The sequence below is a fragment of the Elephas maximus genome, chromosome 13 (assembly GCF_024166365.1).
Source record: "Elephas maximus indicus isolate mEleMax1 chromosome 13, mEleMax1 primary haplotype, whole genome shotgun sequence".
NCBI lineage: Eukaryota > Metazoa > Chordata > Mammalia > Proboscidea > Elephantidae > Elephas > Elephas maximus.
This window is the reverse complement of record NC_064831.1, coordinates 74,779,711-74,807,011: the sequence shown is the minus strand read 5'-3', so window position 1 is coordinate 74,807,011 and position 27,301 is coordinate 74,779,711. Positions and strand designations below refer to the sequence as shown.

The following is a 27,301-nucleotide window of genomic DNA, read 5'->3' as shown; positions in this document are numbered from 1 at the left end:
ACCAGGGCCAGGGCATATAGATTCCCAGAAATAAACCTACTTCTAGAGTCTGACGCTCAGTACTTGCTTAGTAACTTGCATAACACCAGTCTACCTTGTTCCTACTGATAACATTTTTCAAAGGGAGTAAATACTTGGCCCTACACACTCCACCACTCAGCAAGACAAAGAAATGACTATACCAGAACTCTACTGTGGTAAGCCTTAAAACAAGCCCAGACCAAGAACATATGTAGAAAAAAATCAGGGTTGGAATCTGAATTAGGGGTCTGTGAAGAAGAAACCAGTTGAACAAGTTCTGCAGAGCACATGACTTCAGTGGTTTCCCAGCTCTGTGCAATACAGAAGGGGAACATACCAATGCCGGAACTGACTACTCCAAAGCATTGAGATTCGGTTCCTCCAAGAACAACTCCTCTGGTACCACACCCTCCTTGCACAGCAAAGGGCCCCACACGCTAGGATTACTCTCCACTAAAAAGCTTCCAAGTTTGGCTGTTCTTCCCACAATTAGGATTCTGCTAAACCACTAAACATATATCTGAGCACCATCTGCTGTTATTAGGTGCCGTCAAGTCGATTTTCAATTCACAGTGACCCCATGTGATAGAGTAGAACTGCCCCATAGGGTTTTCTAGGCAGTAATCTTTACGGAAAAATTGCTAGGTCCTTCTCCCATGGAGCCGCTGGGTGCATCTGAACCACCAACTTTTTGGTTAACAGCCAAACACTTAACCATTGCACCGCCAGGGCTCCTTGGTAAACTTACCAAATAGGATTAACTACTTACGCCCCCACCAGGTCTTCATATCCAGAGCCAGGTGAAACATTACCATGTTCTAGCCATCTGTCTGGAGCCCTGGTGGTACAGTGGTTAAGAACTCCACTGCTAACCGAAAGGTCACCAGTTCAGATCTAGCAGCTGCTGTTTGGAAATCCTATGGGGCAGTTCAAATCTGTGCTACAGAGTTGCTGTTAGTTGGAATGGGTTTGGGTTTTTTTGTTTGTTTAGCCATCTATCTAGCCACCCTTCTACGCTAAACGAAAAAAATCTTGAAACTGAGTGAAACCTAGACGATAGCTAAGTTTCAGCAGCTACAACTTAGTCAAGAGCTCTTGAGGAAAGACACTGCTAAGAGCCCTCTCCAAGGCAGATGACAGGTACATATTTCTTTGCAAAACGAATTCCGTGAGTCATTGCCTCCTATGGCACCTGCTAGATTCCCAGTGAAACAGGGAGAGTCTGAACGGCAGGTATATGCCAAAAATTTAATTTTCAAATCTAATACTTAGTGAACACATTAGGAGAAGGAGCTAACTATGATACTCATTAAGGACACAGTCCTTGACCTCACAGTGAGTATAAGGCTCACAGTATAGTACGCAAGAGAAAAGTATATAAGACGCTTACAACGCATTGAGGAAAACTATACTGAAGATACACAGAAGGAACCATGGAAACACAAGAAAGGAACATCTAACTCAGACCTGGGTAAGAGTTGGTGTCTAGGTAAGGTTCTTAGAGGAGGCACAACTTGAATTTTCCCCCCTTGAACAAGCAATATATTTACACAGGTCAAAATTCAAAAATTAAATATACATGTACCCAGTTAAGAGGAAGAAAAGTTCACAAAGTGAATGGCCTAGAGCATCCTATGCTGCCGTGATTAAGTACTGAAAATTCTCCACTGGACATAGCAATTAGGACAATGGTGACCTGAGCTAGAGAAATTTCAGTGGGGAGAAGGAGGGCACATAGTTACAACCACGTAAGTTAAGATAAAGAAGTGGATATAGGGAGTAAAGACACGCTTTCCCTGAAGGAAAAAAGAGGGGCAATAATCAGAGGAGGGAACAGGCTTGAGGGAGTGTATCTTGAATGGGTGAGGATATTTATGTGCTAAGTAGAAAGAGCTCATAGAAAAAGTGCAAATTATAATTAGAAGAAAAACATTGGAATAAGGACCTGAGAAAACAAGGAGTAGCATCCAGAGTACAGATAGATAGGGGTGATCTTTAGGAGGAAATTTTTTTCTCCCATTGTTACAAAGGGAAGAGATCAAGATGGACATGTGAAATAGGGTGAACTGAATTTGTCAGGGCCAAAAAAATCTCAAGCCACTATATCGGAAGCTAGACATGCAGATGCCTGCTAAGAAAAAAAAAAAAAATGGTTTGGAGAAACTTTTGATCAGCTTCACCTATCTCTGCCAGTTCGAATGCTACCTTCAAAACTCACCTCCTCCATGAACTCTTCCATGATTTACCACAGGAGATAATCTCTTCTTCCTCCAAACTTCCTCTAAGCATTCCTAGGGCACTTTGTATCTCTTTACCTCATAATACAATTATCTATATACCTGAGGGGGGAATCTTTTTCTGATTTATCTTTATATCCCCCATAGCAGTCGCTGAGATGATTCCCAAGGGGGGCCTGGTAGCTCTGAACTGCCAGCTTTTTGGTTAGCAGCCATAGCACTTAACCACTATACCACCAGGGTTTCCTATAACTGATACAAATTTGTGCTGAACTGTTTCTTCTGCTTGCTTTAAGACCACAGTCCTGGCCTCAATTACAACAAAATAGTGAAAGAAAAAAAAATTTTTTTTTTTTATTACTCCAAGCTTTTATCTCCACAATACTGAAATTCTCCTAACTACCACAACCCTGTACAAATTTGCACAAATTCATCTGAACTAATCCTGAAAATCTACTCTATGAAAAATACTGTGGTAAAAGGTGCTGTTGGATATCCAGCAGTAAAAAAGACAGTCCCAACTCTAAAGAAGCACAACGTAATTAGACAAGTACGTGTATATATAAAGCTATGCTTTTCCATCTCTCCCATAAAATTCCAGCTTATCTTGCAAAACCCAGCCATAAAACAATCTTCCCCTCATTTAAACTCTCACACGTTAACTGTTCACATCATTTTCTTGGCAATCACATATTGCCTGTGACATTGGATCTTTCATTCTCTGGTGTTATACAATTTTTCATATGTTTATGGCCTGTCTATCCAATGAATCTGTAAGCACTCTGGCTGGGTTATATTTTCGCATCTTTTCTAGTTCTATCTACCAGAGGGTCCCGAAGAATGGAGGACCTCAAAAAAGTTTTTTACTTGCTTTCAAATCATGATTTATTTTACTGGAGTTTTTTCCTCCAACTTCTTTATCCATGTCAGAAAAAATAAATAATGGAATATTACCAGGTCATTCAAAATAAAAATAGCATTTAATAACATAAGAAATGAAAATAAAAATTGTTTTTAAATAACTTGAGAAAATATTTAGCTTAGACCATAATCTTCCATTAAACTGTTATGAAAGTTTATGCTTGAAAGCTTCCGCAACGTGGTTTTCCCAAAGCAGGATATTTTTTAGAAATTTTTCATTGTTATAAAATTCTTCCTCATATTAAGCAGATATCCACTGCCTAGTTCAGCTCTCCTGGTGCCAAACAGGGTAAACTGAATCCCTCTTGCACTTTTCAGGAATTTTTTTTTTTTAATAATGCAGACAAAATGTTCATCAGACAAAAAAAAAAACCCAAGTCTGTTGCCATCAGGTCAACTCCGACTCATAGCCACCCTATAGGACAGAGTAAAACTGCCTCATAGGGTTTCCATGGAGTGGCTGGTAGATTCGAACTGCTGACCTTTTGGTTAACAGCCAAGTTCTTAACCACTGTACCCAGGTCCCTCCGTTAATAGAACACGTGAATGAATTTCTACACTGGATGAGAGGTTGAGCTTCTGAGAGTCTACAATTCTGTCTGTGTTCTCTCTAAATTTTGTTTCGACATTAAATAACCTCAGTCCTTTCAATTATTCCTCATACATTATCATTTGTAGACCCTTTATCATCCTGGTCAGGCTCATCCAACATGCTCTAGCCCTGGAGCAATAACCAAGTCTCAACTAATGGACCAACACCCGTTAATCAGGAGTGGCTCTTGGTCCTACCTTAAGAAGAATTCTGAGGCTGACAGGAAAGAGTGTCTTGATCTATCAGCAGTGGCTGCTGTGGGTGTGAAAGTTCTTACCACATATCTATCATCCCCATTTTAGACTATCAAGGTTCCTCTGAAAGTATGACCTCCAGAATTGAACACCAACTTCAGCTAGGATCTGATCAGGGCAGAGGATGATGGAACCATCTCTTCCTTTGTACCACAGTTCTATTAATGAACTGGAAATCCCAGGTTTGTACTTAGGCACTCCATTTTTTTGAACCCCAATGCAGGATGTCACCTTTATCACTATTATATTTCATCAGTAGACTAAGGGCATTTTGAAACCAGAATCTGTCACGCAGTATATTAACTATTCTTCTGGCAACAAGTCAAACCCAGATTTGATCAACATGTCACTGATGCCCTCATAAGTCTCACTAAAAATGTTTTACATATAACATGCTCTACAGATCCCTTTTTAAGTTAAAATCTAACAGACATTTTTTTAGATAAAATTCACGTAAGACAAAATTCACCATTTTAACCATTTTAAAGTGCACGGTTCAGTGGTTTTTAGCATATTCATGACGCTGTACAACCATTACCACTACCTAATTCCAGGACATTTTCATCACCCAAAGAGAAACCCCATTCTCATTAAGCAGTCACTCCCTAACTAGCAGCTATTTTTAAAGATGCTTTATTCAACCAGTTACAAATCTTAATTACTCTGCCTACATTTATACTACATTTAGTCTACATTTATGTAACCCACCTGCAAAAGTATCACAAAACACACTTTCAAATGTTCTGCAGTAATCTAGACATACTTTTTTTCTCTGCCCCACCAATCTGGTGACCCTGTGCAACAGGAAATGATGTTAACGTGACTGGGCTTTTATTAGGGAGTTCAAGTCAGCTCCTAAGCATCACCTCTTTTCTCCTCTGTTGGTGTTGGAAGGCTATGAGTCGTTTTCACATAACGACCCCATGTGACAGAGTAGAATTGCCCCATATGGTCTTCTTGGCTATAATCTGTACAGAAGCAGATTGCCAGGTCTTTCTCCCTTGGAGCCGCTAGGTGGGTTCAAATCACCAAACTTTTAGTTAGCAACCGAGCACGTAACCATTTAGGCCACCAGGGCTCCTTTCTTTTCTTGCTTTAGTGCTCATAAACTGTCTAACAATCTGCTGTGGAATTTTGCCAGAGTCGAATGTTTTGCCGGGGACTCATTCATTAGATTAGAATATGTGATATCTATCTTCTGGTTCTTTTTAATAATTAGTAGGTCTGCACTCGTCTATTTTAAAAACTACACTCGTTTTCCACAATGCCTTAAAAATCACTAACCACACAGTTCAGCAATTATACCTACCCAATTAGTACAATTCTGGCTTTACTTTAAAGGCTCTATAAGCCAAGAGCTTAAGAACTCAACAGAGAAAAGAAACTATAGATAAACCATAAAATAATTAAGAACTGACCATGAATAAATTTTTATTTAAAATAGTTCCCCAAAGCCATTATTCTGGTAGAGAATAGCATTTCCCAAACTTCTATACCCTAGAACATTAGTTGTAAGAAAGACGATCTGTGAGAAGAGTATAATGGTGAACTGGGCATAAGAATATTGCACATACTATCTCTCCCATTTGGGAGATTCAGAAATTTAAAACCCCATGATAAAGATTCTAAGTAATTATCCAATTAAAAAATCTGTTTAGCTTGGTTAACTCATATTTCTTATTTGACCATTGTCTTAGTTATCTACGGCTGCTGTAACAGAAATACCACAAGTGGATGGCTTTAACAAACAGAAGTTTATTCTCTCAGTCTAGTAAGCTAGAAGCCCAATTTCAGGGGGCATCAGCTCCAGGGGAAGGCCTTTTCTCTCTTTTGGCTCTGGAGGAAGGTTCTTGTCATCAATCTTCCCCTGGTCTAGGAGCTTCTCTGCACAGGGATCCCAGGTCCAAAGGATGCACTCTGCTCCTGGCACTACTTTCTTAGTCGTATGAGATCCTCCTGTCTCTGCTCACTTCTCTATTTCATATCTCAAAAGAGACTGATTTAAGACACAACTTAATCTTGTAGATTGAGTCCTGCCTCATATCATAACTGTCTCTAATCCTACCTCATTAACATCACAGAGATAGGATTTACAACACACAGGAAAATCACATCAGATGACAAAATGGTGGACAATCACACAACACTGGGAATCATGGCCTAGCGAAGTTGACACACATTTTGGGAGGACACAATTGAATCCATAACAACCACTAAACCTTTTCTTCCTTAGTGTTGCAGCACTCATTCAAAGAATACACCTCAAAAAATATTAATATAGGAAGTCAGCCACATAGTTTTCAAATCCCAAATTTATATTCTCCTTTAACACAAATTATGTTACTTTGGCAAGTCTATTCATCTCTTCACTGCATACATGTCAAAAGCCGTTAATCCAAAACCTGTTTGCTTAATGCCAACTGTATTACATGCTATTCATCTGTTTAACATCACAATATAACTTGCTTGAAAGCACCCTGGAAAATTCTAGCCAATTTTCCTAAAAGGATACTTTAAGTCATGTGTTTTAAAAATCTCAACATCTGAAGCAGCCTTGGTTCTGAAGAAAATTAAGATCTCAGTTCACAAACTAGAGAGTACGGCAAACTCCTGAGAACATTTCTAAAAACTGCCATTGCCGAAGTTCGGAACTTAAGATGCTACCCAAATACCACCTGAAGAAAAAGCAGGATTTCTACCTCACTCCTCACACCAAAATTATTTCCAAATGACTCATAGGGTTAAATGTCAAAATTATTTATACCCTAAAAACATTAGAAGAAAACATGGGGGAATGTTTTTGTATAACCCTTTGGGGCAGTTCTACTCTGTCCTATAGGGTCACTACGAGTCAGAATCGATTCGAAGGCACAGAACCACCACCACCATGTATTACCTGTTTTTTAAAAAGTGATTAAGACCAAATCTGCCTAAAAAACATTTCTATGGGGATTCTGAGTCAAATCATTGTCAAACACTAACTATTCAAACTATCAATGATCAACAAGCACCACCCAAACTCAATGATATAGCAATATGCCCTCAGGCCAGAAAAAGCATTTTGTTATACAATAGACTGTAAGTAGAAGGTAATTTTTGTTTCCTTTTAGCAGTCTGAAAAGTCATCTGAAATGTATATGCTATTTATAATAAAATGCCGTGTTAAAGACAATTGCAAAACTGTGAGACTTTTTCTATTTCAATTTTATTTCTTTTTGATATTTTTCTATCTTTAATGGTCATAGGTTTTCTTTCTCTCCTTTTCAATATTTCCTTTTCTAATTTTGTCCCATTCCCTCTTTTTATTCCTCAGTTCCTTCTGCCATTGTAGTTAGGGTAGTTAGGTGCCATCGAGTCCATTCTGACTCATAGCGACCCTATAGACAGAGTAGAACTGCCCCACAGTGTTTCCAAGGAGCCTCTGGTGGATTTAACTTCTGACCTTTTGGTTAGAAGCCAAGCTTTTACTGCGTCACCAGGGCTCCACTTCAGTATTTAAGAACACCAATTAATGGTATTCAAGAAAATATTTTTACTTTCTTATGTTGCTGATTAAAAAGCAACATACTGATACTTTCAACCTCATGGATAAACACCTATCACAACATCTCCTTCTACTACAAAAATCTGACAATGCTGCACAGCCAGCGTTCTCTCAGTCCCCAAACATCTGCCCCAACAGAAGCCAAGCCCTGGCTGGCAGCTGTCTCTCCACTGCTCCTTCTGCTTTTCGTTATGATTTCCAATGAGTCAACAGGAAGGTATTCTGAGAAAAGAAGAAATAGAGGCCTTTGGACAGGCCTGTCCTCCACCCACAGCCCAGCAAAAAAAAAAAATAGGGATCTTGCCAAACCATCCAAGGCAATTTCCAATCCAATTCGCCACTCCTGTCTGCCTGAGGTCACTATTTAACAAACAAGAAGGTGGCAAGAAGGAACGCCTTTCTCAGTTGAGTCCCAAGCAGATACCAGGTTTTGAAGAACAAATGCATTTGGGGAGTCTCTAGCTTCCTTACTAACTACATCACTTTCAGGGAGACCACCTTAGTGAGCAGGAGTTAAGTCAGACAAGAAGTTAAATATAACATTCATCACTGATAAGCTTAAACACCCAGGGAATGACTTCATTTAGATTCTATTTGCTGCAGTGCCTTGTAACTATGTACGCACATGTCTTTCACCAATCAACAAACATTTAACACCTACCTAATTTCTTTATGCCTATCACTGACAACAAGAAGTTTGGGTTTTTTGTTTGTTTTTAATCTTTAGCTCCAACATGAATAAAGAAGTATAATACAGAAGTTTAGCCCTATTAATAATGCTTACCCGAAGCATAGTGCTCTTATAAAGAATTATCTACATGAATTTAAACAACAGTTAATCTAAAGCACAGGTGAGAACTTTAAGAAGAAGAGAGTCTAAACTAACAGTGATGAAACAACATGGGTGGAGACTGTGAGAATGGTGACACCATGTGAAATACATAGCCAATGTTACTGAACTGTTCATGTAGAAATGGACTTTTGTTTGGTTGTATATACTGCCACCAAAAATAAAGAACCTTTGAAACTGCCACAAAAAAAAAGTGTACGACCGAGTCCAACAATCTAGTTAGACACAAACATACATACAACAAATCAGAGAATTGCCCTCATACAGTCAGAGGCAGGTGGAAGAGACTGCAACAACAGGCCAGAAACAGCTTTAATCCCCTCTGCCGCTTAACAGCTAGGCAAATTATTTAATGTCTCTGGGCATCTGCTGACTAACTGGTGGACTTAAATGTCACCCCTTCAGTGCCTGTAGGAGCTCAGAGCACCAGTGCTGGTGTCACACAGACCTCAGCTTGAATTCCACAGATAGTCATATAGTTACAGGATCTTGGGCAAGTGATACTGACTCAGTTTTCCCTCTTTAAAGTAAAAATAATGCCTACCTCACAGCAATGTTGTATGCAAAGCTGGTCATCATTATGCTCAATTAATGCCAGTTATTACTGTTATCATTATCTTTAAAGTAGTAGCTGGCAGGCTGGCATAGTGGTCAAGAGCAAGGGCTATGGCATCCTTGGTAAGTCTAAATCCACTTACTAGATAGGGACATTAACCTCTCTGAGCTTTGCTTTCTGAACTGTTCAATGTAAGTAAGAATAAGCACCTCATGAGACTTTGCTAATAGCTAATTAGATAATGCATAAAAAGTGCTTAGCATAGTGCCTAGCACATAGTAAGCGCTCAAAAAATTGTACTGATGATGTCAGCAAGAGGACCTTCAGTCAGACAGGAAACATTTTAGATCATAATAGCCTCGTAAATTGCAGAGGTTTTTTGGTTTGTTTTGTTTTACTTCCTTTTAGCTGCCTCAAAAGCTATTTAAAGTATTAATGTTTCTACAATAAAATGCCTTATTGTAAAACAACAGATCAATTTAACCCAATAGACAATCAGAAGAAAAAAATATTTTAAACTTAAGCAAAAAAACCCTTTCACTTCAAAATAAACTATTAACCAAATCTTCCATTAATATGTTTAAGATTTTTTTTATTCACACACTGTCAAACTACAAGGATCAATCAGATTACTAGGACTCCCTCCTCCAAGAGAAATATGAAGCAGCACAGTCCTGATGTGATCAGGTAGGCCGCGGGCCCTCTCCATTCAACTAGCACTTCACTCAGCTTGCTCAAAGATATGGTCTCTAGGCAACCAAGGCCCGATTTAAACAAACAGCCCCAGTCATACGAATCATTTCCGGATGGTCTCACTTTGCCGACCAGCACTTTCTTACACAAATACTTTCTGTCAAGGGGTTTATTTAGCAGCTCCAAATGGAAGCAACCAAGAGTTCATCAAATACCACATGGCTTAAAAATGTTTAAAACCAGTCCTACTACCAACAGGTACCCCCAATTTGCTACACTGTGAAGCAGAAGGAATTATACAATGACATGTCACCATACAAGGTAAGTAAATGAAATTTCTAGAACATGCCAAGTCAGGCCCTCGAATTATTTTTATTATTTTGTCAGTAGGGCATTAAAATATATAAACATAATTATTGCTCTGGCCTCTAAAGCCAGGAAAAAAAGTTAACTACCATTAACAGCACCACGGAAAAAAATCAAGACTGTAGAAAATCAACTCAGTGAAACAAGACATACATGAGACACATATCTAGACTGAAGAGTTAACATAAACAAAAATGAAGAACAGTCATAAAACCAGGCTGTGTATATACAATCTCTGAATAGGCATCCCCAAAGACAGAGCGAATGAATCAGAACCAGTTATTAAAGGTATAATAGTTAATTTCCTAGAGCTAACATAAATGAACAAAATGGTGTCATATAAATCAAGGAAAACCTTCACATTACAGTCAAAATCAACTCTAATATGAAACTTGGAAAAATGTGGCTTCAAGGAATAAGAATTTTACAAGTTTCAAGTCATAAAATAGTTTTGTTTTTTTTTAATCAAGTTAATTGTCATGGTTAGCTTGTTTCTCTTTAATAATTGCAAGAAAATGTGGCCAAGTACATTTTCTCAAGAAAAATGAAATACAGTTCATTATACCAGAATAACAGGGGCCCTGGAAGGAGCCTGGTGGCTCAGTGGTTAAGCGCTTGGCTGCTAACCGAAAGGTCGGAAGTTTTAACCCACCAGCCGCTCTGAGGGAGACAGATGTGGCAGTCTGACTCCCTAGAGATTTACAGCCTTGAAAACCTTAAGGGGCAGTTCTACCATGTCATATAGAGTCACTGTGAGTTGGAATCAACTTGACAGTAACATGTTTGTTTTTTTTGTTTATACCAGAATAAAAAGTCCAGCAATAAAACTATATATAATTTAATATTTGACAAGGTAGACATCAATTGATTATAGTGTATAAAAGAACTGCTTTTTAAATGGAATTAAAACTATCCCCCAAAGACAACCTTAAATTAAGTTTAGCCCAAACAGTAAAGACTGTCACCCTTAAGTATTGTGTTTAAAAAAAAAAATACTGAGTATACACACATACATACACACACACAAACACACATCCAAAGGGTCAACAGCAATTCTGAAGCACAGATGAGAAGGTTGAGGAGCAGGGAGTTTAAGTAAATGGAAGTGAAACACCTAGAGCAGAAATGATGAGAATGTTGACACAATGTGAAGAATGTAACCAAGTCACTGATCATTATGTCTAGAAACTGGAATGGGAGCAGGTCTCGCTGTGTGTATTTTCAACAAAAATAGTTTTTTTGTAAAAAATGGAAAATCAAGGAAAGATATTTGTAGCAAATATGACAAAGGTAAATGTTCTTCTATAAAAGAGCTCATGACCATTAAGAACATGACCCTAGAAGACAGACAAAGGTGTCAATAGACAATTCACGTAAGAAAACAAAATTGGTAAACAAATATATGGGAAAATGTTTAACCTCTAGCAATCAAAGCAATGTAACTTTAAACTGGAATAAACCTAAATAAATTAGGAACATTATGTAGCCATTGAAAATGGTAATTAAGAAGACACGCAGCAATGCAAAAATCTAAATTTGTGATCACACCTATCTAAAAATTATGTATGCATACAGCTTTTCCTTTTTTATCATAAAATTCATGACTATCATAAAAAGTATTTTAAGTGTATAAAAAACCAATTACTGTCGAGTTGATTCCGACTCATAGCAACCCTGGAGGACAAAGTAGAACTGCTCCATAGTGTTTCTAAGGAGCGGCCGGGGGATTCAAACTGCTGATCTTTTGGCTAGCAGCCAAGCTCTTAACCACTGTGCCACGAGGGTTCTAGTAAAAATGAGAAGTCTTCTCATATCCTCCGCCCCTATTCCACTCCCTAGAGGTATCCTCTGGTTTCTAGTGTTCTCTTTCAGACAGAACCTTAAAAAAAATTAGGACTACCAACCTTTAGGGCTTTGAAAGCACCCAGAAAAATCCTCAGAAAAGTTCATCTATTAACACCTTATCATCTTCACACTAAATGTGCTCTTGCCCAAAGATGAGGAAAAAGAATGCATTTGAGTGCCTACTGTATTTCAGACACTGTGCTCAGGCACTTAACACAGCAACTGTGTCAGATACATAGTATCCTTGTTCTGCACAGTGCAAACTTAGGCTCCCTCCCTGAGCTTAAGCAACTTGCAAAACCAGAATCAGGACTCACACCTGCCAAAACCGAAAGTCTTCATTCTTTTCACTTCACCAAGATACGCCAATAGTCAAGATTTTCAAAGATGTTTTATTTAAAATTATTGAATTTCTGTTTTACTTAATTGTAAGTATTATGAGACCGTAGTCATATGACTTTTCTTAGTACACTAATAACAACAATAGCTACATATTGACTACCTAATATGTATACTAAAAGCTGTACTCTCCACAGTTCGTAGTTGTAAATTTTGCTATGTGTTTCAGCTACATAAAAAGGTTTTGGTGGCCAAAAAACCTAATCTTCCCACTTATAACACTGTTACCATGCAAAGAGTACTCTTAGTCTCAATCATTTTAACAAATACTTTTAAATGCAACCCACTTCTTAATGTGGAGTTTCTATGTCACCATTTTAAGAGCTAAGAATAAATCCCATTCCATACCTGCCCTTGATAATTACCTGCATAAATTCATCCAGCTCCCAAGGCCATTAAGTAGCTACATGCCATGGTCCTTTAACCACACACACTGGGTGTCTGCCTGAGGTGATTAAACTAGTTTTCTCATCTGTAAAAGGAGCGCTTGGAACAACTTCCCCAAAATGATCCCCCTCGACCTTTAAGTGATGCAGCTCAGTCTGAGTATTCTAAAAGCTGGTGGGCAAGCTTGTCTTCCTAGTCAGCTATATAAATGCACAGTTAACTTATGCTGAGTTAACTCACTGATCCATTCTATTTTCTTGCATCTCAAATGTCTTAACTCCCGTTTATATGGTCATCACAGTGCACCGGCCTGGACATATCTAGATGTTACTAGAATTTGATCCCATTTAGGGGCCAGGAGATCTTAAGAGCCCACTCCAGAAAATGTTCTACACCGATGATAACGACATATCCACAAAAGAGGATTTGTTCTCATGAAATGATTTCTTTCCAAGATATTCTTTCAATCCCCCTAAATTACAGAAGGTGAAGTGCTTCTACTCAGTACTAAGCTCTTATTAATGCTGTGTAGTTTCTGACTATCTCCAACCAGCCACAGCTCTTCAACAAGGCATGTGCACCCTGCCCCTTGAGCTGGCATCTGGGCACTGAGCAGGAGAAAGGTGGCCCACAACAGGCTCAAAAAGTGTGTAGTAGGTAACCTCTGTAAGAAGAAACTCTAAAACGCCAAACTCAGAGTGTAAAGGAATTTATCTGCCCGTGACCTTTAATCTAACTGAATTTTCTTCCATTTCCACTACTACTCATAAATTCTCACCTGCAGACTTCCCTGTTCCTTTGTTTCCTACCTGATAAATTCTATTCTTGGTTCTTTTCACCTGAACCGACTTCTGATCTTACTTCCTTCTGTCCAAAACGTGGGCACTTACCACACCTCATACACATAAATCTCACCTCCTTCAGTTGAGTAAAAATGGTATTCGTTTCTACTGTGCAATCACTCCTTCACCAGAACAAATGTTAAGCTCAATCAGAACAGAGGGTAAAAATAAACCAACTTTGAGCATAAAAATGGTAATTTAATACACCTACTTCTCTAAAGTCCTTGATCTACTGTGCAGCCCTTGGCAAAAAACTATGAAATCCTTAGATAGTATTTCATTAGAACAATAATTAAATTTCCATATTGAAGCTATTCTCCAAACAATAAGGAAAAGCAGAATCTTGATTATTTTCTATTCCCCAGCTACTCTCGGTACACACTTTTAGGCAATCACCCCTAATTTTTCCACATAACCTTTTGGGGAAGCACCAACCCACACTCAACACATTCCTGTCTCTCTCCACACACTCCCATACACTCCCCTACTTACACTCACTTTCTCACACATTCACATTCACTCTCATACTCACAGACTTCTCCCTTCCTCTCTCCACACACTCCTCTCTTTTCCCAAAACAGAGCTCTGTTACAGGTACAGCAGAAAACAGAGTGCCCCAAGACACACAATGGGGCCACTGTACTATAAGGTGGAGCTCTTCGTGGGACGAGTAGAAGTATTATAAATAGAATTGGAGAGGGGAACCTTTTCTCCCTTGGATCTCTCTGATCTCTCTTCCTGGCCTTGGAGCCAGTGTAAATCTCAGAAGTTGGGGCTCTTCCAACTTGGGAGGGGCAAGGTTATGAAGGAAATAGGACAGAGCCAACCCAATAAGGCAAAATCAGCCTGGTGCTAGAGGAAAGAGAAGCCCTAGGAGCAAACAAGGTACAGCCCATTCTCCAGGGAAGGAAACAGAAACTGGGAACTGGAGCCCTAGCTGGTAATGAAGAGCATGCAATTGTCTGCAGTGTACCCTGGACATTACTTAAGGGTAGCAGCGGCTAGCAGGGATCCTAGCCCACTTTTCTAAGCATGTCATTTCCCAGGCTTCATTTCCTATTCTTGTTGTAAAGTCTAAATAGGTACTTCCAAAGTTGATTTCTTAATCAAAGCTTTAAACAAAAAAACCCACTGCATCCAGACTATATATGATTGCCTTCATAAAATAAACCAGACACATTTCCACAATGTCAGAGCCATATGCCACTATTACGCCCTCCCTCATAACCCAAAGCATAAAAAATAGAGGCTATCACAAATGTTTCACTGCCTTAGTTACTTCCTAAGTATGCTAAAGCATCCAATTAAAAAATACCCCTTTAGTTCATGGTCCCCTAGCTGTTTTTAAAGGAAATGGGTTACTTTTCTATACTGGAAAAAACACCTCACAGAAAAGAACATGCTCTAGAGTAGACGCAAATGAAATGCCTTGCTAGTATGGCACTTTTGGAAGGAAATGTGAGGAAGAGCACTGTTCTATGTGGGCTGTTATATCCTAGCATAAGGCAGAGTTGTAATCTGGGTATCAGGTAACTGAACGTTTTAAATCCTGTTTCTCAACTAGGGGGAGCCATCAGAAACACTAATCCATTGCCATCGAGTCATTTCCGATTCATAGCAACCCTACAGGACAGAGCAAAACTGCCCCATAGGGTTTCCAAGGAGTAGCTGGTGGATTTGAACCGCCAACCTTTTGGTTAGCAGCTGAGCTCTTAACCACTATGCCACCAGGGATCCATCAGAAACACTAGAGGCATTTAAAAAATATGTAAGTGTCCAGACCTTCCAGCTCAGACCTACTGAATCAGAATCTCTGTAGTGATGCCCAGATATCCATGGTTTTTTAAAGTTCTCCAGGTGATTCTAATGCGCACTTGGTTAACAACCACAGTACAAAATAATGCAAACTATCCTTCAATTAAGAAAACTACAAGCAGACCAAGAAATCTCAGGTCCTGGTTTCCTCACTGCAATGAGACAGTCTAACCAGACTAATGGTGGCATTGGGGGAAGAGGGGGTTAGCCAAAACACTCTCTGTAAAAAGGAAATCTGACTGTGGAAACCCAATTTGAAAACAAAAGCAGAACTACTTTGGATAAGGGGAAGAAAGGTGTGCTGGGGCTCTTCCCTCTCACCCCAGGTCACCTCAACAGAGCCACCAAGGCTCCTCCACAGAGTACAAGATGGTGTCTCAGACCAGCTGCAGCTTTAAAATTCTCTGACCTTGCAAAACTAGATCTCCACAATTCAAGCAGCAGAGGACTTAGTATTTGTTTGTGAGGCCCTTACAAACTTTGTATGAAAAAAATGTCCCCTCTTCTAATATTGTACTCACCTCCCACTGTCTAAAAGTCCATTTAGAAAAACAATTATCATCCTCCCCACCTAAGTCATCACTAATTTGCCCTCCCATCTGAGTCTACCGGAAGGACCTTAAGCTCAAAAAAGCCTCGGTTCAAGAAGGCACACCAAACACATATTCTTAGTTGCCCCGGGAAAAAGAAGGAAATGGGACCAGTGAGGGGTACAAAGCGGACTCCAACTGTGCTGTTAGGCTTTTTTCTTTCTCGAAGAAAGGGAAAACATCTATGGTCAATTGATGCTAAGTCCATTCAATGGGGGAGGAATAGTCTCTTTAATAAATGATGCTGGAACCACTGGATTTCCACATGCAAAAGAATGAAGCTGGACTCACAGAGAACACCTTATGTAAAAATTAACCCAAAACAGATCAACAACCTAGATGTGAGAACTAAAACCATAAAACTCTTAGATGAAAACACAGGTGGAATGCTTCGAGGTCTAGTTTTTGACAATGGATTCTCAGATATGACACCAAAAGCACAAGCAACACAGACAAAATAAATAAACTAGACTTCATCAAAATTAAAAATTCTTCCCTCCTCCACCCTGAGACCAGAAGAACTGCATGGTGTCTGGCCACCACTACTGAACATTCCAATCAGGAACACAAGAGACGAATCCTGAAAAAAAAGGAAGAAAAATGCAGAACAGAAAGAACTTCAAATTCTTAAAGAATCCAGTCACACTGGACCTACTGAGGATGGAGGAGTCCCTGAGGCTATAGCCCTGAGTTGCTCTTCTAACCTGAACTGAAAATATTCCCTGAAGTCATCTTTAAACTAAGTAACAGTTTAGCCCATGAGTAAAGATTGTCACCCATATTGCATTTTTTTTTTTTTTTAATTATCTATCTAAAAGGAGCCCTGGTGGCTCAGTGGTTAATGTGCTGACTGCTAACCGAAAGGCTGCCGGTTAGAAACCACCAGCAACTCCACAGGAGAAAGATAAGGCAGTCTGCTTCTGTAAAGATTTACAGCCTTGGAAACCCTATGGGGTCCCTATGAGTCAGAATGGACTCAATGGCAGTAGGTTTGGCTTTTTTTGGTTTTATATAAGACCAAAGGGTCAACAGCTATTTTAAAGCATAGATGAAGAGGCTGGGGCCAGGGAGTTTAATAGAAGTGAAACAACTAAAACAAAAATAAGGAGAATGTTGGCACAATGTGAAGAATGTAACCAATGTCACTGATCATTATGTCTAGAAACTGTGAGATGGGAGCAGGTATTGCTGTATATATTTTCACCAAAAATAAAATTAAATTTAAGGACTTTATCAACAGACTGAAGAGACAACCTACATATTGGGATAAAATTTGGGGGAACAATATATCACATAAAGGTTTAATATCAAGCATACACAAAGAACTACAACTTAGCAACAAAAAGACAAACAACCCAATCAAAAAAATGGGCAAAGTCCTTGAATAGACCTTTCACCAAAGAAGATATACAAATATCCAACAAGTCCACGATGCTCAATGCCATTAGTCATCAGTGAAATAAAAATTAAAACCATAATGAGATACTATTTCACCCCCACTAGGATGGCTACTGGAAACTCTGGTGGCGTAGTGATTAAGAACTATGGCAGCCAACCAAAAGGCTGGCAGTTTGAATCCACCAGGCACTCCTTGGAAACCCTATGGGGCAGTTCTACTCTGTCCCATAGGGTCGCTATGAGTCAGAATCGACTCAACAGGAATGGGTTTGGTTTTTAGTTCAGGATGGCTATGATTGGAAAAACAGAAAATAAGTGTGATGAGGATGTGGAGAAATTGGAACCCTCATCCACTGGTGGTGGGACTGCAAAATGGTGCAGCCACTGTGGAAAACTGTTTGGCGGTTCTTCAAATTACCATATGACCTGACAATTCCACTCCTAGGTATATACCCAAAAGACCTGAAAGCAAGGACTCAAACAGATACTTGGTAAATACCATGTTCATTGCAGCACTATTCACAACACCCAAAAGGTGAAAAGATAAACAAATGTTTAAACTCAGTCATAAAGAAAAATGAAGCCCTGATAATATGCTATAATATGAACCTCGAAAACATTAAGCTAAGTGAAATTAAGTCAGTAACAAAATGACAAATACTGTAAAGATTCCACTCGTATGAAATATCTAGAATTTGTCAAATGTATTTTATAGAGGCCAAAGTTTACTAGTAGCTACCAAGGATAGGAGGTAGGGGAAAAGAGGGAATCACTGCTTAGGGGTACTGAGTTTCTGCTAAAGGTGATGAAAAAATTTGGAAGCACATACTGGCGATGTTGCATAACACGACGTAATTAACATCAATGAATTATACATGTAAAAAGTGTTGAAATGGCAAATGTTTTGTTTACATACATTTACAATAAAGAAAACCATAATGAAACACCATTTTCCCCTTTAAAAAAAAAAAAAAGAAGAAAGGGAAATATCTAGAATGTTAACAGTTGTTAGTTCTGGGCAGTGAATACATGGATGTTTGTTGCATTGTTCTCCGAACTTTACTATAGTGTTTTAAAGTTCTCAAAATCAAAGAAGAAGCTCTTTGTTTACTAGACCGTTTGAAATATCCTTGATTTTCATTAAATTTTGATTGCAAATACCTTTCTTTATCCCTCTCTAGCCTTTTCCACCTAATCACTGATTTACAGAACATACGACCTGTAATTACATTTATCTGCCCTGGGACTTTACAAAGGAACACAAACACTAGACTGAAAGAAATGGGACCACCGATAGCAAAATAAATCAACACTCTAAGACCACAAGATTCTGAAGCATCTGAAAAAAGGAAAATAGCAGCTATAAATCCACTTCATAAAGAAAGCAAAGGACGCTGTCTCTGGTTAACTGTTTTTGAAAACTGGCAAGTGGATGAATTTATACCCACAGCACTCTGCGCCTCCCAAACCACACACCCACTCCACAAGCCAGTGAAGAATGAATGAGACATTAAAGGCAAGAACTTCAAACCCTAAAAATGCTGTTTTGCCCCCATAGCAGAGCATCCAAAACGTGTACCATAACCATATAAATCAGCATCAATCTGGAGATTTTTCAGTATACATAAATACCCATCAGTGTTTCATGATAAACTGCCATCAAGTCTACTTGCTCCCATGAATAAACACCCTACCTATACTTATTCCCTCAACTACCAGCCTCCCACAGTTACACCTACAACACACTCAAAGAGATCTTTATCTGCATCCACAACGTATCAGCTCCCTTCTCCCCACTGTCTCTCCAGCCAGCCAATCTTTACCTCTTTGCTTCTTCCAAATGACAAAGGTACTCATAAGCCACATTCTGGCGTCGCCTTTCATCCATCTCCTCTGCAGTAAGTCTCTCATTATCCAGGACAGCTAAAACATGAAAGACAGAATGTAAACACAGAGATCTGTAACCCTCCTGAGAGATAACAGAACGTCACAGCATCAAATTCCTGCTAGTCACCTAGAAGGCCAGGGCAACCGGCGGATGTGTGGATAATGAGGTACTACAATGACTTTCATAAAACAAGAACTTTGGGGTTTCGATTATACCAATCTTACTCTTTCTCACAAAGTACAATAATATCAGCATGTACTAAATTTTACTGTGACCTTGAAAAATACTGGTGCTTGAGATTTGGGCCCAAGTTTGCCCAGATCTGGTTTTCTAAATGCAGATGTGATCATGTTCTTCTATTTCATTAATAACCAAAGCCAGTAGTTATTGAAAACTAAGTGGCAGCGGTATACTAAGCTTTTTACATGCATTTGTTCACTGAAGACACACAATAATCCTATGGTTATCACTCTTATTTTACAGTCGAGGAAACTGGGGCTGGGTGAGTTCAGCTCAGGGCTAGTAAGTGGTGGGGCCTGGAATGAAACTCAGAAATTCTGCCTCCAAAGCCTATGAGCATAACCTGGAAGCAATCTGCCTCCTGCATGGGCACCCCGGGTATAGAATGAATTCCTAACTCCTCGGCATGGCATTCAAGGCCTTTCCCAATCTGGCCCAACTACTTCTGGAAACTCATCTCCTTCCTCTCCCTGCCCTTCCTCCCACCACTGTGCACTCCACACCACTGAGTTCTCAACACGGCCTTCTATCTTCAACACCTTAGTTCCCGCTCTTCCTTCTTCATGTCATGTCTCTTGCCCCACTCTATCCTGTCAAACTTCTTCTCTACACAGTATACTTCAAGGCTCTGTTCAAATGTCACCACCTGTGTTCACACAGTTCCTAACCAAGTCTCTTCTCCTCACCCACATTACTGTTTATGCCCAGTTGACCTATCTCTTATCTTTATTACACCTTATCTTCATTAGGTTGTACACCTGTCTGATTAAAATGTTGTTGAAGGAAGGACCTGGTCTTACTCATCTTTAATTTCCATGTTTTAATTAACATGGTACAGTACCTCACACATAACTGATGAGTGAAATTATCCTTAAAAAAGAACATCATCCCCAGAATACAAAATAAAATTGAAAACCTCAAGAGCTCTAAAAGGATCCCTCCTTTGGCCAGGGGTAACTATCCCATCTGCAGTTCAACGATGTCCCAAAAACAGACACAAAAAAGGAGATTCAGAAAATGAGGAAGTCGGAAGGCTTTTTTTTATTTTACTTTTGAAATCCTGACGAGGGAACTAAGCCCGAAGAACTGAAGTGACTCGTCCAAAGCTGCACCTCACAGCGGGCAGGCCTGAACCCCGGGTCTACCCCGCAGCCTCTCGGGGAACGCGTCCAACGGGGAGGCACCTTCCCACGAGGCCCGAGCGGAGCCCGCGTCGCCGGTGCCCGGGACACGCCCTGCATCGTCCTCCTGCCACCTCACCCTAGGCCGTCTCCCCAATCTCGGCCGCGGCGGGCGGCGGAGGCGATGGGTGCGGCCCCTCGGACCGCAGAGCCCGGGCTAAGGAGGGGAGGCCTCCGGGGTCTTCCCTGCCGCCTCCGAGCCCGAGCGGGACCCGGGCCGGGGGCCTCGCCGCCCCGCCCGCCCGCCCGCAGCCCCACCGGACCAGCTCTTCCGGGTCCGCGCGGCCCGCACCGCCCTGCCCCACCCTCCCCGCCGAGCCCCCGGGAACACTGCGCCTCGGAGGCAGCGAGCCCGGTCTTGGTGTTCCCGCACCGCGGAGCCCCACACTCACAGCCATAGTGCGGCCGGGCCACGCCCAGCCCGTCAACTTCGTCCGTGGCGGACATGGCGACCGAGCCCGGGTCTCTGCTGAGGAAGCGGTGAGACCTTCGAGGCGCGGCAGCGGCAGCTGTGAAGCCTGCAGTGCGCGGGCTGCCCGGGCTCTGTAGGCCCCGCCCACGCCTCTGGCCCCGCCCCCAGGCCGCGCCCTAGCGGCCCCGCCCTGCGGCGCGGACCCGAGCGGGAGAAAGAGGGCGGGGCCCGAGCAGCCCAGCCCCAGCCTCGTGCCCCGCCTCGTTCTTCCGGCCCCGCCCCGTGCCTCGCTCAGGCTGGAACCGGCGGAAGGAAGGAGGCGGAGTTGCTGGCCCAGTTCGCGCTCCTCACCCAGTGCCGCGGCCGCCGTTTGCTACGTCCGCAACTCTGACAAAAAGGCCGTGTTTGTCGGTGGCTAGAAATCTGGGTTTTTTTTTTTTTTAGAAATCAAAACGATGGGCTACCTTGCTTCCCCTCCCGGGTGAGCCACGCTCGTCTGCACAAAGGGCTTAATGAAGGCATGCTTTGAGGGGGCCCAAGGGGTTGTTGGAGCCTCTCCGCACAATCTGGCAATCTGGCCTCAAGCCTCTTCCAGATTCACCAGCGGTCATCGTATTAGAACAGCTCAGCCCTCCAAGTGTTTGAGATGTAGATGCTAAAGCAGAAGAACATATCTGCCCAAACACCTTTCCCCTGTAGTCCCTGGCAGTGTTCTTCCCTATTCTCTTTAATCCAAGGATTCTTTGCCCCTTTTAAGAGTGCCTCTTCCCCTGCCTGTTTCAAAAAGACACCTACTCCTCTTCAACATGGTTGGGTTCCAAAGACCAGGTCAGTATGTGAAAATCAGCATTATGCAAAAATAGAGGATGACTGCGTCATTACATAACTGCCAAATTACATCATTACATAACTTTCAAACCACAGAGAATCATGGCACAGCAAAGTTGACACAACCTTAACCATGAAAGCTAGCATCACTCGCGCCTCTCATCTCAGTTCATTACCACCAGGCTTCCTCTAACTTCAGAGGGACGAGGGGGATCATTATATGCAACAGCCCAAAGCTGATACCTATGAGGCAGAGGTCAAACATACTTTCACTCTCTCCAACCTTTTTACCAATTCTGACACCATCTGTACCTCCCACGGCACTCTACTTCCCTAAAAAATGGGTTCAATAATTAGTTGCAATGGCCACACAGAACTCACAGACCATACACAGTTATGGGGCTTATTAGGGAAGTAACAGGTACAATTCAGAATCAGGAAATAGGCAAGATACAGTTCTTCTATTGGGACAGCAGGTTCTCATTGGCACTCACATTCAGGCCTTTCCCTGGTCCTTGGCCCTTCAGGGCCTCTGCCCTACTCAGGCAAGTGTTACAAAGCTCTTTAGCTTTGTAATAAGTGCCTGGGGGTGGGGGGCAACCCCCTCTGAAAGGAAGCCTCAGCCCCGAAGGCACACAGCTCTGGCACTCCATGGGCATTGATTGTGTACCCAAGTAAAATGAAATCCTTGACAACTTCAAACTTTTCTCCATTTATCATGATGTTGCTTATTGATCCAGTTGTGAGGATTTTTGTTTTCTTTATACTGAAGGCTGTAGTCTTTGATCTTCATCAGCAAGCACTCCACGTTCTTTTCGCCTTCCGCAAGCAATAATGTGTCATCTGTATATTGCAGGTTATTTATGAGTCTTGCTCTAATCCTGAAGCCCAGCGTCTCAGATTATCTGCTCAACATACAGATTGAATAAGCATGGTGAAAGGATACAACCCTGATGCACATCTTACCTGACTTTTTAAACCACATAGTATCCCCTTGTTCTGTTCTCACTACTGCCTCTTGGTCTATGTAATGGTTTCACATAAACACAATTAAGAGTTCTGGAATTCCTATTCTTCTCAACTTTATCCATAATTTGTTATGATCCACACAGTCAAATGTCTTTGTATGATCAATAAAAACACAGGTAAATATCTTTCTGGTATTCTCCGCTTTCAGCCAAGACTGTCTGACATCAGAATGATATCCCTCATTCCACATCCTCTTCTGAATCCAGTTTGAATTTCTGGCAGTTCTTTGTTTATGTACTGCTACAACTGCTTTTGAATTATCTTCAGCAAAATTTTACTTTCCTATGATATTAGTGACATTGTCCAATAATTTCCACACTCTGTTACATCACCTTTTTTGGAATGGGCACAAATATGGATCTTTTCCAGCCGGTTCACCAGGTAGATGTCTTTCAAATTTTTTGGCATAGACAAATGAGCTCCTCTAGCACTGCCTCTGTTTGTTGAAACATCTCAGTTGGTATTCTGTCAATTCCTACAACCTTGTTTTTCAACAATGCCTTCAGTGCAGCTTGGGCTTCTTTCAATACCATCAGTTCTTAATCTTATGCTACCTCCTGAAAGGGCTGAATGTCGACCAATTCTTTTTGGTACAGTGATTCTGTGTATTCCTTCCATCTTCTTTTGATGCTTCCTGTGTCATTTAATATTTTGCCCATAAAATCCTTCAATACTGTAACTCGAGGCTCAAATTTTTTCTTCAGTTCTTTCAGCTTGAGAAATGCCAAGTGTATTCTTCCCTTTTGCTTTTCAAACTCCAGGTCTTCACATGTTATTACAATACTTTACTTTGTCTTCTCAAGCCGCCCTTTGAAATCTTCTATTCAGCTCTTTTACTTCATCATTTCTTTCATTTGCTTTAGCTGCTCTATGTTCAAGAGCAAATTCAGAGTCTTTTTTGATATCCATTTTGGTCTTTTCTTTCTTATCTTTTTAATGACCTTTTGCTTTCTTCATGTATGATGGCCTTGATGTCATCCCACAACTCGTCTGGTCTTCATTCATTAATTTTCAACGTGCGAAATCTATTCTTGAGATGGTCTCTAAATTCAGCCAGGACATACTCAAAGTCGTATTTTGGTTCTTGTGAACTTGTTTTAATTTTCTTCAGCTTCAACTTGAACTTGCATTTTAGAAATTGATGGTCTGTTCCACAGTCGGCCCCTGGCCTTATTCTGACTGATGATATTGAGCTTCTCCCTTGTCTATTTTCACAGGTATAGTCAATTTGATTCCTGTGTATTCCATCTGGAGAAGTCCACGTGTATATCCGCCATTTATGTTGGTGAAAAAAGTTATTTGCAATGAATAAGCAGTTGGTCTTGCAAAATTCTATCATGGGATCTCCAGTGTCATTTCTATCACCAAGACCATATTTTCCAACTTCTTTGTTTCCAACTTTCACATTCCAATCACCAATAACTATGTATGCATCTTGATTGCAGAAGTTGGTAAAAATCTTCATCTTTGGCCTTAGCGTTTGGTGTGTAAATTTGAATAGTAGTCATATTAACTGATCTTCCTTGTAGGCATATGAATATTATTCTATCACTGTGTTGTACTTCAGGATAGATCTTGAAATGTTCTTTCTGATGATGAATGTGACACCGTTCCTCTTCAAGCTGTCATTCCCAGCATAGTAGGCCATATGCTTGTCCAATTCAAAATGGCCCATACCAGTCCATTTCATTTCACTAATGCCTAAGGTATCTTTAAGCTTCCCATTTCAATTTTGATGATTTCCAATTTTCCTACATCAATAATTTGTACATTCCATGTTCCAATTATTAATGGGTGTTTGCAGTTTTTCTTCTCGTTTTGAGTCGTGCCACATCAGCAAATGAAGGTCCTGAAAGCTTTACTCTATCCATGTCATTAAGGTCAACTCCACTTTGAGACGGCAACTCTTCCCAAGTTGTATTTTGAGTGTCTTCCAACCTGAAAGGGCTCATCTTCCAGCACTATATTCAGACAATGTTCTGCCACTATTCAAATGGTTTTCAGTGGTCAATTTTTTCAGAAGTAGACCTCCAGGCCCTTCTTCCTAGCCTGTCTTAGTCTGGAAGCTCTGCTGAAACCTGTCCACCTTTGAGGTTCTGGCTTTTGGTCATCAGAGGCTTCTTTAGTCTGTGAAATACCAGTGGCATAGCTTCCAACATTACAGTAATATGCAAGCCACCGCAGTATGACAAACTGAAGACCAGAGGCAGACTTTCATTATTGGAGTGAATATTTAGGGGAACTCCTAAAATCCCTAAAGGACATTGACCCCACATTCTCCAACCAACTAAGCAGAGCAATGTCTGAGCATATAGCTCATCACTAGGGTTAGGCTTTCTCTCATGGTGCTGTAATTGGATCCTCCACATAAAAATACATATCCATGGGGACCACAGATCATCCCATTTTCAGTATAATTATCTGGGGAAGGAATAGTTCTCTTAGCCAGCTCAAATCAACTTTCAGTAAGACAATTTTCACAAATGAATAACTGTCCTAATTTCACTGTGCTCCAGAACTTAATACAAAGAGGGGACAGATTATTAGGATCTGTCTGGCTTCCATTTAGACAATATGGCAACTGATTCACATGCAGAGGCAATGTATTGAAATAACTAGGGAAATTAGCAGTTTGGCAGTACTGTAGTAATCTCCTAAAACTGTGATAGAGACCAGATAAATATTTCTGTCTAGAACAATTCAGTCTCCATCCTACAGCATGGGTTAGATTGAAACATGCTGCCTGAGGTTGAGCCAACAATCCAAGGAGATACCATAATCTGACATGTATGACTCGTTTAAAGGTAACACTAAGATTAATAACTGTTTCAGGTGCAAGACTAAAATTTGATATTGGAGACACTACTGGATCTGAATTTTCACATCCTGATCATGGATTGGGATGACAGATCCAACATTCAGTCAAATCACTGGGACTTACTACTGATTGGGCCAACTTAACAGAAGTATTTTCATCCCAACCCTCAGATGGAATTACTATGAAGAAAAGAACAAAGCTTAAACAGCAAAGTCCACAAAATTCAGCAACGTGCATGTCATCTTGTTTCGTGATCTTGGGACTAGCTGTCTACATCAGATGTCATCTGCTTCTAGCCATCAGAGCATCTCAAGGTAATCTTGAGTTCTCCAGAGGGCTGGCTAATCCACTGAGGTGTTTTGACTTTCTTTAATTGTGACAAATGGATCCAAAGTTTGACTCTCTCTGGTTTGGCAGCACACAATTTGGTGAGGAGAACCAGATATGGCCCCTTCCAAAGGGGCTCCAAGGAGTCCTTCAGTTGATGTCTCTTCCAATATACATACTCTCCTGGAGCAATATTGGGAAGGTTTTGAGGTTCTGGCTTTTGGTCATCAAAGGCTTCTTTAATCTGTGAAAAATAAAGTATTTGATTAAAGACTGGCAATATTTTAGTAATTTGAGTTGCACAATATTAGGGTCAGCGTGAGCAATATAAGTAAGAGTAACCCAAAATTGGCAGGTCAGATAGCAGGCTGCTGGCTCATGTCATCAGATCACAAAATGGATGGTGATTACATAATATCTGCTAAACTACTGAGAATCAAGGCCTAGCCAAGTTGACACACAACCTTAACCATCACAGGTGTCTCTTTGTGCAGTAGTAAGGATGTTGAGAGCCATTCAGTTTTGAAGAACAACTTCTCTCAGCATAGTCATTTCAGTATTCATTTCTTGGAGTCCATGGCAGAATCATTTAAAGCACTCTGAACACATCCAGTCAGAATTTTGACATGAGCCATAATATCTTCTAATCCTATTTGAAGCACAAAAATAGAAGCCAAATTATTATACCATTGAAATACAGATCTGGACTAACAAGGTCTTAAAAAAGGGAATGTCAGCTGGAAGAGGTAAGCCAGTAAACATTCAACCTTGAGTCCAGGTCACTCCCATAGTACATCTGTTAATGCATCCAGGTGGGCGCCAAGACCAAAGGTTACAGCCACGTAACCAAGATGTGGCATCTGGGCTAGTCAAATAGCAAGAATCAGAAAATGAGGAAAAAACCCTTACCATAGTATATTCTGTAGCCAGCATAGTGTTATTAGTTACCAGAATAGCTGATTCTTACATTAAAAAAGAAAAGAAATAAATGGATTCTTATATCCAAAAAATGTAACATTAAAACATCAGCAACATTCCCATATAAAACCCTTTAGTCTACTCAGTCTTTTGTAGTTAACTTCTGTTCTACATGATTCTGGATCAGCGCAGTCTGTGATCCCATCAGCTTCTCCATAAGAGTGCTGGAAATCTTGATTCAGTCTACTGTATCCATGTTCAAAATATCACTGTTGTTTTTCAAGGTCCAATATAGTCCAATTTTTTCTTGAAGTATTTTCCTCAAGCATTTCCAGCACGTCAGCAAAGTA

General features: G+C 40.6%; 1 protein-coding gene across 2 annotated transcripts in view; it reads right to left on the bottom strand.

Annotated features, from left to right (window-relative positions):
* IQGAP1 (IQ motif containing GTPase activating protein 1) overlaps nucleotides 1–21,166 on the bottom strand; it is a 105,334-nt gene extending 84,168 nt beyond the window's left edge. Inside the window, exons 1-2 of one of the 2 annotated variants that reach the window (XM_049905599.1) lie at nucleotides 21,012–21,166; nucleotides 19,134–19,233 (exon numbers count right to left, since the gene is read on the bottom strand). In XM_049905599.1, coding sequence (XP_049761556.1) covers nucleotides 19,134–19,233; nucleotides 21,012–21,066 — 155 coding nt within the window. In that variant the 5' untranslated portion in view covers nucleotides 21,067–21,166. Of the gene's footprint in view, nucleotides 1–14,039; nucleotides 15,253–19,133; nucleotides 19,234–21,011 lie in introns of those variants that run through there. The other variant, XM_049905600.1, reaches the window with a different exon arrangement.
* Between the last annotated feature and the right edge of the window lie 6,135 nt (nucleotides 21,167–27,301).